Source organism: Thermobia domestica, chromosome 1 (genome assembly GCF_964235325.1).
Source record: "Thermobia domestica chromosome 1, izTheDome1.hap1.1, whole genome shotgun sequence".
In the NCBI taxonomy this organism is placed as follows: domain Eukaryota; kingdom Metazoa; phylum Arthropoda; class Insecta; order Zygentoma; family Lepismatidae; genus Thermobia; species Thermobia domestica.
The window spans coordinates 124,559,529-124,575,362 of record NC_137454.1 but is presented as its reverse complement, the minus strand read 5'-3'; the positions used below and the strand labels follow the sequence as shown (position 1 = coordinate 124,575,362).

At 36.4% G+C, this 15,834-nt stretch overlaps 1 protein-coding gene across 3 annotated transcripts in view; it reads right to left on the bottom strand.

Moving 5' to 3' along the window:
• LOC145688892 (erythroid differentiation-related factor 1) overlaps nucleotides 1-8,096 on the bottom strand; it is a 64,097-nt gene extending 56,001 nt beyond the window's left edge. Inside the window, exon 1 of one of the 3 annotated variants that reach the window (XR_014132015.1) lies at nucleotides 7,011-8,096. Coding sequence is in view for 2 of the 3 variants with exons in the window: in XM_081763058.1 (XP_081619184.1) it covers nucleotides 7,011-7,016 (6 nt within the window). In the remaining variant the exon portion in view is untranslated. The remainder of the gene's footprint in view (nucleotides 1-7,010) is intronic. The other 2 variants (XM_081763058.1, XM_081763066.1) reach the window with 2 other exon arrangements.
• Nucleotides 8,097-15,834: the final 7,738 nt, after the last annotated feature.

The following is a 15,834-nucleotide window of genomic DNA, read 5'->3' as shown; positions in this document are numbered from 1 at the left end:
CATACTTAACTTTGGTTGAAACTTAAATTTACAAAATTTAATTGTTATTTCAGTTTTTAGAATTTTCAATTTTCAGTATTTCTAGTATGTAAAACAAAATCCAGTATAATTCCAGGACTTCCACTACAGTAGACACCTTGTGATATCTTGATTCGAACTTAGTACTCAGCGCCTAACATAATGACTTTTTAATTTAACTCGCGCCCAAACGTCCAGTGTCCAAACGGCGGGGCCCAAACGTCACGTACCGCGTCAAGAGGCATTTAACTACAAAATTAAAATTTACATATGTGCCAAAAAGAATAAAAGACACGTCTAGAATGAACCACCATGAATAAATTTGTTATTAACTGATTTGCTACTTTTCAAAAGGTATCTACAGAAAATACTTGTCACTGCCGAAAAAATCACAAGCTGGATATAAATTATTCAATTTATAATTTTGCCTTTCTTGTTTTCAATCTGAATAACTCTGTGCTACAATATCAATTTCAATAAACTGCGTACATATGTTTCGATTGTATGGTTGTTTGTGTTATTGTGTTTTCCATCTGAATAACTCAGTGTACCAGACTAGTTTTTAGGAAGAGAAAAAGCACATATATATTAAATATACTGTAGTATTATTTTCTAGTACTGTGTATTGTTATGATTACTCTATACACATAATTTAAAAGTAGCCGTTGTGTCATTGCTTATTAAAATTAAACAATCAGGTAATACTAGAAACCTACTCTAAAAATATAGAGGTCTACCAATCACAGTTATTTTCTGTAAGTTGGCCACCCAGGGTTTGAAAAAACCCGGGTATTTTTGAAAAAACCCAACCCACCTGGGCCCATGTGGGTATTTTCGGGTTTTACGGGTTTGATTGTTTTTTTTTTTTTTTTCGAAATATTTCAATCTCCTTGGGGTAAAAATGTTAAAATATGATTTACATTTCATGAGTGTCATTGTCACAACTTGCAACAACTTTCTATTCACTGCTGTTTTGAAAAAAAAAAAAAATGCCGCCATTTTGAAATTTTATATTGGATCGCCGAAAAAATCTATACAGCAAATTTAGAATGTCTTGTGCTTCTACTCTCAAAATATCAACTTAAAAAGTCAGAAAATTGCACCTTGTAGCATGGATACCCGCTATTTTGAAAAATGGACGCCATTTTGAAATTTGATGCCGCCAAAATATATGCAGCTAATTTAGTCTCTCGTGCTTCTACTTTGAAAAATTCCACTTTAAAGACCTAAAATCGCGCTTTGTAGCGTGGATATCAGCAGCGGCGCAAATTTGTCTTCAACATTGGGGGGCACGGGTAACGGTATATATATATATGCGATGTACAAAATATTTATGAAGGCGAAAAACAATGCTAAGGAGGATTACCCATGTCGGTCTCGGCGTCCTCCACAGGGGACATAAAATATGACGACATTATTATTGCTTTATAACTTTAAAATCCGCCCGGCAACATTGAAAACTGTTTACAAGGGATGATCCAAATATGATCATTCCCTGTAAACAGTTTTCAATGTTGCCGGGCGGATTTTAAAGTTGTAAAGCAATAATAATATCGTCATATTTTATGTCCCCTGTGTGGGACTCCGAGACAACATGGGTAGGGGAGCAGAGTTGTCTTCAACATTGGGAGGCGGTCAGATTTGAGGCTTATTCTGGGAGGTACCTATTTCATCTCACTTTCCTTTGTGACAGTTGGACACAAATCATCACATTTCTTCCTAAAAGACACATTTCCAATGAGATTATTGAGGGGAACAGTTCCAAGATTGTAGGGGATATGTCCCCATCATCCCCGGGATTTTCGCCAGTGGATATCAGCTATTGTTTTAAAAAAAAGAGCGCCATTTTGTAATTTTACGTTGGTATGCTGCCAAAATCTAATCAGAAAATTTAGAGTGTCTCTGGTTTGTATCCTGAAAATTTAAAAGACCGAAAGTTGAACACTGTGTTGTAAAGGCAGACAAACTAACAAATGTAGATCGAGTCATCCTAGGAGCCTCAGTGACGTTCGCCAAATATGAATACCAAATAGCTATATTAATTTAAAACAAAGACTTAATTCATCAAAATGTCTTAAATATTTTTCAACGTAAAATAAATGGTCTTATTGTTGAAGTTCACTTTCGATGCTTTGTGCATTCAATTACGGGAATTACCCGAGCACTTGTTGCAAGACCGTTCTTTTCCGAAAATTAATTTAAAACAATTAACAAAGATAGGCTTATAATTCATATTTTATAAAGTAAATGTTTAAAACGTCTAAAATGAAATGAAATATCCTCCAGCGTAAAATAAATAGATTTATTGTTGAAGTATTCACTTTCGATGCTTTGTGGGTTCAATTGCGGGAATTTCCCAAACACTTCTTTCACGACGGGTTTTCCCTGAAAATGCAGCTTGCTTTACTGTACATCGAAACTTCCATTAATACTGAAGTTTGATTGCAGCACTTGAAATAGTAAGCGTTACGTAGTCTTCGGAGTTCCGAGCATTAAGCTTCTTAATTTTGACAAGAATTTTTACGTTATTGCTAGTGTTGATTCTACAGAATGCTTATTTGAAGGCCAGCAACAAATGACTGAACTTAACTGTTGTTGGAAAACCAAATTTTACTGAATACTTTTGTTACCATCAAAGGTAAGAAATAATACTAATAGTTTTACTAATGTATTTACATATTTACTGTTAGTACCGGCACCTATGACCTTAAACCCGTCAACGTATAAGGGATAACGTCCCTCGGCGGCGCCGAGTCAGGAAACACACTATTCATGGAAAGTATTTTCTAAAATATACAATCGCTTCAAATAGGCTATAAGCATAATCCGCACATTAATTTGTTCTATAATTATCTCAAGCTAAGGTGAAGTTTTTTAATTATTTATTCATTCATTTAGTGCATTTAGAGCTTTATAATGGTCTTATGTTTAATATTGTCGTCTATTTTAACATCTTAACATGAAAGCATATAATTCGCCCAAAGAAAGTTTAAAATCTGATAAAAATAACTTTCAATGTGATCACCTTAGTTGTACCAATAATACACTAACAAAAAGTCAAAAACCCAGCTGGGTTTTAAGATGGGTTTTTTCAGGTGGGTCCAACCCGAAAAAAACCCGGTGGTATTTTTCGGGCTGGGCCCACTTGGGCAAACCCTGTGGCCACCTGTCTAAGTTGACCATTTTCAATAGAACCGATGGTAGCCAACATAGACAGGTTTCACTGTGTATATATATAATTTTGAAAAAATGAAGTTTACACAAATATTGGGCGCCATTAACACTTTGTGAGGAGGTAACATTCTATATTTGAACCTACTTTGGTCTAACAGCGATGGTCAAACTACAGCCAGCGACCAGTTACCGGTTCGAACTATACGGTCCGCAACACGACACCTAATCCAACGAATGAAAAGAATAGGGTTACTTCGAAAGAGATGTTTTAGAAACAGAGAAATAGACTGAAAGATCCATATTTAACTTAACTTTCTGAGGATCAGTGGATCCCAATTAGAAAAAAATGAAATCTTTAAGTTTTAAGTCCCACACTTATGCCGGCTACGCCAAAGGAGACAATGTGAGAAATGAATGAAACGGTGGGAAAAGTGGGAGGAAACGGAAGAACCCCAAGAAAACCCAGGTACACGGTGTTTGCTCACCACAAAGCTTACTTGGTGTGAGCTCGGATCGAAGCAAGGATCAAATGCACCAGAGGTGAACACTCTACCACTAAGCCACCGCGGCCCCCTGGATCCCAATTCGAATCGCATTATGAGAATCTTTAATCATTAACAGGACTTAGTACTACTATACGAGTTCTGTAAAAGGTACCTTTGTTTTTATTAAAAAGTTTTTTCTTTGGTCCATTCCTAAGAAAATTTGGCCGTCACTGGTCTGTGAAAAATTTCGTGAGATTCCATGATGCAACCAATTTTCAGATTTTACAGATATGATGATTCTCCATGGAATGACCCCAAGGCTACATCAGACAAGCCCTACTACTTAGTAAGTGGGATCCACACCATTATTCAGGTTTGTAACCGAAGTATGCACCCCCACCGGAAATCGAAAAAAAAAAATGAAATGGAATCCTTAAGTTTAACGTCCCACGTTTATGCCGGTTAAGCTAAAGGAGATGGTTATAATGAGAAATGAGTGAAAATGGTGGAATGAAGAAAGTGGGAGGAAACGGGAGAACCCGAGGAAACCCACGAGCACGGTGTTTGTCCACCACAAAGACCACACGGCGCGACCTGGGATCGAACCAGGGACCCCAAGCACCGGAGGTGAACGCTCTACCACTGAGCCACCGCCTCCCCCATTACCCGGGAATCGAATCCGTTGCTGCACGCGTCAACTATGTGAACGCGAAGGAACATAATGGTATAATGAGCATGGAAAGATAACCGTCAGACAAGTGGTATTCAAGCCAAATATAAAGGATTATAAATTCAGTAAGGCCCCTGTTTACACGGAAACAAATATCTGAAAGCAATAACTGAAAGACTTTGCTGAAACAAATACGTATCCTCCAAATGTTCAAAAGCCACAAGAATTCCGGAATTCTGGCAAGTCTAAAAGGCTTTTGACATCACGGGGAGAATAGACATTCAAATATAGAATAAGGATAAATTCATATCAATAAAATGATGGTTGCTGATAAAATTTATTCTTTTATAATTCTTGTACACAAAGTTGTACTATATTTAGCTGAAAACAACCCTTCATTCATTTTTATTTATTTTTTTCTTAAGCGGCCAGGCGCGTAAGCATATTTTGCATTTTACAGAAGTTTGTGAAAAACGCTATAACTCTATTTTTGAAAATATTGATTTGAAACAAAAATCATTTGAAACAGAATTAAATATACGGTACTACATTTTTTCCAGGGCATATTTAAGCTTACCACAACACAAACACCTTAAAAAAAACTTATCGAAAACTAAAAACACGAAGTATCATTTTCGAAATTAAAAATCTTCAAGGAAAACCAAGACTTCCTGTTACTACTCTTTCTAGATGGGGTTTGTGGTATACTACTTCCTTAAAAAGTTTGATATCTGAGAGTCTCATCCTTTTGTGATTTTTCGAAAAATCGGCAATGTTCAACCTGAGATATATCAAAAAAAGGGGCTAAGTGGGCAAGGTTCTAGAACACAGGTCCCCCTTCCCATTTAGCTGTAAGGACAGAAAACAACGTGCCCTGCGGGGTTCTAACTCGCCTTTACTCGCTGACGCTCGCTCAGCAATATAATTTGAATTAAATATTAATCGTTGGTATAGAAATTTTGAACCAACCTATCTACTAACCTATATGAGGGGACCTGTGTTCTAGAACCTTCCCGTTAAGGGCTGTATTGCCGGACCAATTTTAGGAAATTTACCGGGTTAATTGGAAAACTACCTTTAGTTCGTGAGGAATAGTGAGGTGAGAAGAATAGCTGAAGTTAAGAAAGTGGTTGTTTTTGATTATGTGAACGGAAGGAATTATTTGGCGAAAAAGCACAATCCCTATAATTTAGTTGCGGGAAAGGCAGTGTGGAAATGGCGCGTATATTACTACACAATTTTCTACTCGAAATTGGAAAAATTTACATGCCTCTGTTTTGAAGGTCTAATCTAGCCTACTTTAGTATATTTTGGTACTTCTTTTCGACCGCATTCACTATGTCCCCCAAATTCACATATAGGTGTCTTATGGCATATACTATGTTTTGCGCTATCCTCATTTATGTGTATACCTACTGTCGCTGACGGGTCTTCCCCCTACGGACATACCCCTTCGCTTTTGCTTTCGCCCCATGCTGCACTTCCGTCCCGACTCTGTTAGATAGCATTCCTGTTTTTCAGTGTCCACCTAGCACAAGTTACTTAGGTCTTTTGGACAATAGTTCTTATCACGTAGATACACTTATGTCCTCCTAAGGTGAATCTGCACAGGGGAGTGCAAGTACACACCCCCATCGACTACTCCGGATCCAGGTACTTCAGCCAGTCACTACCAAGTGATTTCAGGTAGAAAGTAAGTAATAGTCCTTTTTTCCCGCTTTCCTGGAAAAGTCTACACGCCTCTATTTTGAAGATCTAACCCAAACTAATATAACCTAGTACATTTTGGAACTTTTTTTCAAATTTCGTGTTACCCAGCAATACAACACTAATGCCCAAAAAAACGCACATTTGAAAAATATTAATTTTTTATAAAGATAATTATTATTTTCATAGTAATAAATAGTTAAAACTTGATTACTTAAGACCACAGAGAAAATAACAAGTATTTTCTCTGTGATAAGACTTATGTGTGTTTGTGATAGTGTGTGTAAAAATTAGCTTTATTAGCAGGTACTGAAAGCAACAAGCTTATGCAAGCATATATAGAAAAAGAATACTAAGTTACTAAAAGGATACGAACATGAAACTACCGGCCGATATCCAAATGAGTATATTTATAAGCGTAATAATCGATCCATTATCAACAAGTACGGTAAAAAGTGAAACAGGTGCAAAGCGCGGACAAAATGGAATATTTGACTTCACCTTTTATGACAAGGACAACACTACATTTGCACTCATTACATCTTGTTTGCACGGAAAAATGTTTCACAAAATACCCTTCATTGAATATCATACGGATAACAAGATCAAGGTGTTTTAAAAATGTTGGGATAAATCACTTATATGGAAAAAATACGCACCAGCTGATTCTGTTCGCGACGACTTGGGACGATACTTCAGGCAGATTATGAGGGTGAGAATAGTTAAGATAAAATTTAGAGATGAGAAATGATCTCGGCTGGACTCAAGGCAAAAATTTATTTCAGCAATGTATCTTGAGGATTCTTACGGAAAACTAAGACAATTTTTGTACATGTTATTGTATTTTCCGAAAATCTTTAGAAAGAAATCGGTTAAAGTACATTTTTGCCATTTTTTTTTTTAACTTAATACCTCACACAAAAAAAACTTATAAAACACATACTTGTTAAACTTACCTCCATTTAATCCACTTGGACAATTTCGAAAATTACAACTGTGAACAGGTCTGCTTTTTCTGTAATACAGATTACTATGAATATTAATTATTATATCTTAGATACCGTTCAACAACTTTCCCATCAAGCAGCTTGACCGACTTCCAGTTTCGTTTATCAGCTCTGCTCATGATATTGTCATCATATGTTCGTGCAGACCAAAAATTCTGGAACACTCCGGAAAGATTCTGTCTGTAATAGGGTTCATGAATGTCTAATAATAAGAGCGATGTAGTTTACCGCAAACTAACATAATTATTATACGTCTGACGAATGCACTGCCCTTTTAAATCCTGTATTACAGTTTCCCTTTCTATTTACAAACAAAACGAGCCGAAACTACAATCCTATCACCGTCCACAGATCAAGCATGCTGCGATGTGCGAGCTGCGTGCAGCATCAACAGTGTAGCCACTATTACAAAAATAGCGGACTTTGCCATTATTATATTACAAAAAAAAAAAAAAAAAAAAAAGTCTGATGTTGAAAAGCGCAATATAGAACTTGTAGGAACTTAAAAACCTTAGTGGGTGGTAATCGGAACTGTCCGAACAATCATATCCTCTTACTAGTGACATTGTAGCTTAACTTATGTTCAACGACGTTGCCATAGCTTTGGTCCCCATTACACTGTAATTAATGGCTTACACATGTGGGTTCTTTCTTTCTATATAGAGAAGGGGGAAATAAACAAACACTGACCAATTTGCCTGCATATATAGATCATTCCTTCTCAATGGAAAAAGAAATATTCTGTTGAAAGTGTCAAATAACAAAGCAACATCAAGCACTCGGAGTTTCCAGATTATTTTTTTCTTCGCCAAGACGGAGAAGATCAACTTTTGCTCACTCCCTATTTTTGCCGAGAGCTGCCGTCCAGTTCGAATTTTGTTCCTCCAAAGGAAGAAGGAAGATTTTTCCACTCAAAGTGTCAAATAACAAAACAACACACACCATTCGGAGTTTCCACGCTACTTTTTTTTTCTTCTTTTTCGCCAAAACCTTTCTCAAGTGACAGAGAGGAATGTGCACTCCTCTGGTCGAGAATTGTCAGCTAGCCAGTGTTGCCAGGTTCTCGCTGGTAAAAAACCCTCTAACTAGTGTCAAAAATCCCTCATATTGGAAAAATATCCCTACACTTAGTATGGAGATATATTACATACAAACCATCCACAGGGGGTGGGGGGGTGGAAGCACCGTGTCTGGACCTTCCACACCAATAGTTCGTAACTCATTTTGAATGACATTTTGTGTTTTGTTTGCACCAGGGATGCATTCATGGGGGGTCGAAAGGGTCTAGAACCTTTCCAGTCTCTTGATTTTGGATCGCTCCAAGAAATATTTTGTGTGCAGCTGGTTGTATGTTACCATATGCAACAACATATTGGCATGCAAAAACTGGAGGATTAAATGTTATCTATTTAATTATACTCCACGGTCCTGCCGTGTAACATAAAAATAATTCAAACAATGAGACAGTAAATCATAAACCATGCTCTGAACAGGACTCAATCCCATAACTAGCTCATATTTTACTCGCTCGTCTTTTCTTTCATATTTCTCAACAATTTCCTTAAAAGAAAAAATATGACTTCAGCGATCAGTTCTGACGACAAAATACATTAATATTGATAGTGAAATTTTCCAGCAATTTCATAACAGACTTTTGTATTTTAGCACAAATAAAAAATGTATAATACACAATGCATTTTTGTCTTTGGTCGCTTCACCTAAAGAATCAAATTCTAAGCGTGCTATAGCATTGCAACTAAAACTATTGGAAGTTATACTAAACTAATAAACAATAGGAATATTGGTTAACACAACGAGCATATTATTTGACGTGTGAAAATTCAAGAGGCCCCAGCCCTCCCACGGACCGCCGGGTCAACGGGTTTCTGAAGTCTGAATTGGTTGATCATTAGCTTATTACAACATGTAACCCCACGTTTGTAATGTCATCATGTCTAGGAGACTTAGACCCTGAAGAATGTTGAAGAAGACTTGCGAGAACGTTGAGTGGTGGCTAAAATTCCGCTCAAGCGGTTTTTCTCAGCAGCAGGTAGATGTGGGATGGTACCTTTATAGCAGGTCAAACGGTTGTTTCTAATTACTTCCCTGCATTGTGTTAAGCATAAGAAATGTAATCTCTCTGGACTTGGGATAGTATATTTAGGATGGAGAGTCAGTCACGCAAATAAGAATAGGCAAATAATTGACAAAAAGGAAAGTGACTTATGCTACAAATTATCTTAGAAAATATTGTAGATACAGCACAAATTCAATCACATATGTACTACGTATTAAAATAGAGATGAAAACGACGTCACTTTAAATTATCCTTACAGAGGAACATGTCATTAATTTGAGCTTCACTACAAACATATTAATAAATATTATTACTTATCAAGACTCCTGATAAGACATCTTCCTCTGCTTTTTTACTTGAAATATAGGAAACGCAGAAGTTGAATAGCTGACCACAAAAGTAGAAAAATAATCAGCTTAATTGTTTAATGGTAATAATGTACTGAGAGAGAAGCTGATAAATGATTGTAATTTTACTTTTATCTCAGAATTGATCTTAATAAATAGTTTGCAATGTGAACTTTTTTGGGAGTGTTAATACTCCTTCCTATCCCTTTATATACCTCCGGCTTGAACAGCATAAATAACGCTGAGATAAAAAGATGAAATGAAAAGAAATCTTTAAGGTTCCACGCTTATGCCGCTAGGCTAAAGGAGAGAGTGATGATGAGAAATGAATGAAATGGTGGAATGAAGAAGGTGGGAGCAAACGGAAGAACGCAAACCTACGCAAGCGGTGTTTGTCCACCACAAAATTCACTTGTTGAGAGCTGGGATCGTACCAGGGACCCCATACATCAGAGGTAAACGCTCTATCACTGATCCACCGCGGCCCCAACACCGTCCTAAGATAGAAGAATTATACATTATTTTTTCTCTTTCTTGCCCTTTTCTTTCTATAATTTTTTCGGTTTTATTTGTTCAGAAACTTCATTGCGTCTGTAATTACAAAAAGGACCCTTTTTATAACATAATATATTATTTAAAAATTATATGAGATCAAACAGGTCTACTTACATTTAGTCAAAAATCGGGATGTTGAATGTCTTCCATGTCGTCCTCATCATCCTCTTCCATTGCTAGAAGACTCGCAATCTGTGTATCTTCCGGGTTCTTCTTATACATGTTTTCGTTGAATAATTGGAGCATTTCTTTTGTAACAGGGTAGTCAAAGCACGATTTATTCATATTCTTCATGTCCGATTTGATGCGTACAAGAGCAGCCACGGTGCGCGCATTCAACTTATTTCTCTTCTTAGTCTTAATGTCCGCAACCATAGAGAAAATACGCTCGACTGAAGCATTGGAATGAGGTAATGTCAAACAAATTCTTGCGAGTTTTCCAAGATTTTGAAAGGGACGTTCACCGTTAAAATTTTCACACACTTCAATTTTCTTCCAGAATTCAACAATGGAGAGTTTCAAGTATTCTGCCTTTTCTTCATGAGAAAAATAATGAGGCAGAATGTTCCATTCATTTAAAACTTTGTCCGGATCAACATTATTCTTAAACTGTTGAAGAAGCTGTGACAATTGAATGTTAGACCTTGACACAAATGCATTATCTCCCAACGCATTTGAAGGTTCCAAAAAGACCAAACCACGAATAAGACCCTTCTCTAATGGAACGGACACTCTCTTAACTGTTTCCTCAAAAGCCACCTGATAGAATTGTAAACATCTCAGTCGAAACACCTCAATGTCTTTTGTTATCTCCCGCCCACTACGGTTCTTAAGTTCTTCCAGCGTTTCCTCGGTTTCTGCTCCAACTTTGACTTCAGTCAATGGAAGGAGGTTAGCAGGATGTTTTGGGTTGCATTTGAAAATCAGGTGACCAGCTGTCGATTCTGGCTTAAGAAAACTGCTGGCCAACAATCGTAAAAATCGCTCAATTTCGTTTGCAAGACAACTAATAAGAATTTTGTTGGATTGAAAAAACATGTTCAGGGTATTGAATATTGGCAAAACAAAATTTAGAAATTCAAGATATGCTTTTGTAAATGGATTATTTAAATCCGCAAATATTATTTCTGCTATAGGACTTTTGTCTTCAATTTTTGCCTCTGCAAATAAGCTATACAGCACAGACCATTGGTTCAAAATTCTCGAAACACAATTCCTAAGAGCGAGCCATCGTGTCTTCGAAGGATTTATCATCTTCAATTGAGAAGAACGCATGAATGTCTGAAGTTCTTCCAATATAATTTGACGCTTAGGACTTCGCGAGAAATACGAATATATTAAATGTAGTAACGACTCAACATTTTTTGGAAGAGCTTCTGAAGCTGCACTAGCTACAAGATTTAGTGAATGGCAAATGCAACCCACAACTACAATACTACCAGTTTCCTGAAGCAAACGAGACACAAATGAATTGTGTTCCCCCATCATTACATTGGCATTGTCACTACAGTACCCTACAATATTGTCCAATGATAATCCTGCTTTATTTAGTGAATGCTTGAAAACAGCAAACAAATTTTCCGCTGTGGCGTCTTTTACTCTTACATAGTCTAATAAATATGTATCAATACCGCTACTATCTTCATTAACACTTCTGGTAAGGATACATAAGTTTTTTTGGTTTCCTATATCCGTACTTTCGTCCACCATAATCGAAAAAAAATTTCCTTGCAACTTGCTCTCGTACTTTTTTTGTACCGCTTTATTAATGACATTCGTCACAAGACTGCTCACTTTTGTTCTTTTTAGGTTAGTGTCACGAACTATAGATGAGTCTGGAAATGCACTTTGATGAAGTTTCACAATATGCTCCATCGAATGAAAACTTCTGTCATGTTCAATGATATCAAATACCATTTTAAGTTCGGCAATTTTCACTTCGTCTTTTGTTCCCGCTGATTTTTTAGAAAAAAATGAACTAACACTAGGAACATTTTTCACTTTTAGTGCATTCTTTTTATGAGTTGGAGTTTCACTGTGTCTCTCCAACTCACTTTTCCCGGCCACCAACTCTTTATTGCAACACGAACACTTGGCTTTATATTTATCACTTGTTTTGCACAACCAACCTTTAAATTTTGGATCTTGTAACCATTCCTCAACAAACATTTTTCTTCTCCATGACTTTTCTTCCTTGGTGAGTTCATTCCGTATCGCACGTATTTTCTTTGGTGTCGAAGGACATTCGTCGCTCGATTTGGACATTTTTGTTTATATATTACCCGCACGAAAAAATATATTCACAACTGACCGGCCGGCAACACACCCACGACACGATGTGATGGTACTTGACTCATCTAACAAACTAAGCTAAGATTAACAATTGTCACTGTCGCCGTTGCCCCCACATTGCCTCCCGTTATTCTAACCGTAAGATCAAAACTGGAAACGGAAAAGGAGCATAATTCCGTTGAAACGAACTTCAATAGATTCACTGTTTTCAACTACACACTGCCCCCACAATTTCAAAAGGTCCTAAGAAGAAAGTTTTCCATCCCTACTTCCACCCCACCCCCGTTTATAGGTCCATGCATCCTCTTTCAGTATGAGAGTGTCTACGTGATTGCTAGCAAGCTTTCGGAACAAGTGTCCCATTGTTTTCACCCCTACAGTAAGAGGTCGGAAAAGCTAAACCCAAAATATTCCAAGTGGGTCACTAAAAAGAGGGAAAAACTCTCCAGAAGACTGCAATTTTATTATACTATTTACTTCATTGGCTTCCAACGTTACAGTATTATTTTGTTATGGGGAGTATATTCAGAAACGTCGAACTTTATCGATTAAATACTTTGAAAAAATAAATAATAGCACAGTAATCGAGCTTGGCATAGTATCGGATGCTGCTATGAAAACTGTATATTGTTTGTTTGCTTCAGTAACTTCTAACTTCTCCACAGGTTAAGTGAAAAAAAAATGTTAACTTTCGATCCTGGAGTCGATTCCCGCTGGTAGCATCGTACACAACACGTTAGCCTTCAGGACCAAGACGCATACAAACTCATGACGCAAGAGTTTAAATCTCAATCAAACAAAAGAAAGAATATATATCTGATATGGATAATTTTAAAAGTGGATATTCACTTGACCAGTTAAAACACAAATACAGACCGTAGAGAGAATTAAGTTTCGTACAAAAAAAAAATAAAGAATATTCGATTTTTTCAGAGCTTCTTCGTGCTAATGACTGTACATTATTATTATTATTATTATTATTATTATTATTATTATTATTATTATTATTATTATTATTATTATTATATGACCTGTCTTTCGGCAGGTCCTGGGACTTATGTTTTTTTTTTTTTTTTTTTTTTTTTAATTTTAGATTTAGACCTGGAAATGTTTCTTCCGCGTTTTTCAATCTTCAGCTTCCTCTTTCAACTCCCAATATTTTCTTTTTTCCAAATTATTAATCACTTGTGTTCTTCCTATTCCTCGCTTTCCTTCCACCTTTCCTTCTATGGTGGTATGAAGAAGACAATTTCTTCGCAAGGTATGTCCAATCCAATTGGCCTTCCTACGAAGGATGCTCCATGCTGACATTTAGAGAGTTTTTCTTGCTGCTCATAAATGGTAGTAACAAGTAAATGCTCCCGCATATTTAAGATACCTATGTATTGCCTCTACATTTTGATGACTTCAATTTATTATGCACTCCTTTCAAAAGTTTACTTTTATTTATAAATAGGGTGATCCAAATACCAAGGGACACAGATTTTCGTGTACCAAGGGACATTACTTTGCATATGATGATAGCTATTTGATGTAGCATTAATAAAGTTACGAATTTGTGTTTTTTAAACGAATATGCCTAGTTTCATACTCATTGAATGCTACTTCAGCAAATAATGTGATAAAGAAAACTGCAATATTATTTGTTTTACATAACATTATATTTCTTGTATTTACCTAGGTACAAAGTTATTGACAATGCAAAAATTCCCATTCTATTGAGAATGAGGAAACAAGCTATGGTTTCTGTATGGTTGTCCCTAGGTAAAATAATTTAAGTCTCTTGGTACATGCTTTTCCCTCGTACCAAGAGACGACATGACTCGCTCGGGCTCTTGTTATTGCTGCGATATCCATGTAACTTTTACAGTATGAAACTCAAATATGAGGTTATCACGAACATATTTTTATTTACGTTTCAAAAGCAAAATATAAAAAATGTTCTTAGAGTTCACGACTTCCGCTACTTGGAAATTATTTATCGTTTCCTCGGTTGCAGAATAGCGTCGTGTCTGTCTTGCAATATTGTACTCCTACCAACTTTCGACACCCTACATAAAAATTTCTGGGTGCGCGTCTAGTTACAGTTTATACTTTAAGAATTTAACCACAAACCTCAGTTCATTATTATTATTATTATTATTATTATTATTATTATTATTATTATTATTATTATTATTATTATTATTATTATTAAGGAAAAGCAACAAACGATATTGAATAGTGACTTTTGAATGGTCAAGAATTCGGCTTCTTTCTTTCTTTTCTGTTGTTTTTTAGTCTATCTTAATAATTTGCTCTGAGAATCTTAACTATTCACACATTACTATGCTATAAATAAGATAATAACAAGACTGGTTTATCATACATATATAAACAAGAAAAAAGTTACTACGTGAATAATATGAATTACTTGAAACAATACAAAGTAATTTACATTAATGAAGCTATCAAATAAAAAAAAAACACATATAGCGCAAGTTGAGAGGTCGCTATACTGCCTACTATTACATTGGTCCAGGGATTTTATCAGTGGCGTAACTAAAGGCTTGGGGGCCTCCCCGCAGACAGCGTGGAGTGGGACCCCTTCATTACGTCCCACTTCACGATTTAGGGCCCCCTTATGGCTTGAGGCTCCCCGCAATGCGGGGGCCTTATTTACGACCCTGGATTTTATTATATCCGGGCACCAGACAATATTTTTTTTTTCAAAAAAAAAATCGATGGGCGGACGAGTATAGTCACTATTAAATATGTCGAATGTAAGCATCACTAAAATTGCTATGCGAAAATTGAGGTAAATTAATAACATTATTTTCGACCAGTAGAAAAATGCTGGAGAAGGCCAGCTTGGCTTCTGGGGGGGGGGGGGGCTGGCCCTCCTCTAGTTCCGCCTATGGTTGTTACTATCAACATTTTGTATCGTCTGACGAAGCCATGAACTCTGTTCTTAAGATGGAAAATACGTAAATAAAAAAAAAAAATTCTAGCTTTACATCCCATGATTATGCCCTTTAGATTAAAGGAAACGAATGAATGAAGAAAGTGAATGATTATGAAGAGTTTTTGGGATGAGAGTGTGGGAACGCCCCAAGTAAACCCATGAACACGGTGTTGTCCGCCACAAATTCACATGGCCTGAGATCGAACCAAGGTCCTTTCGCAGGAGAGGTGAGCGCTCTAACACAGAGCCATCTTATTCCCTCCCTCAGAAATCAATAATGAGTTATATGATATATAAGGTATTGATAAACACCGAGGAGATGTTTACATCACTTACGCAAAACTAAAAATGGATATGATATTGATAATAAACATGCAAGCAAATGAAAATATTTTTAAGAGTTAAAAAGAAAATTAATCGTTCTGAGGGTAATTGGCAGGCCTACTTGTCCCGCCAAGACAGCTGAATACATACATTATTTCCTTTTTCCTTTGCCTTGGCGCTATATACATCCATTTATTTATATTTCTGTGCGAATCATTCTAACGGAAATGGTGG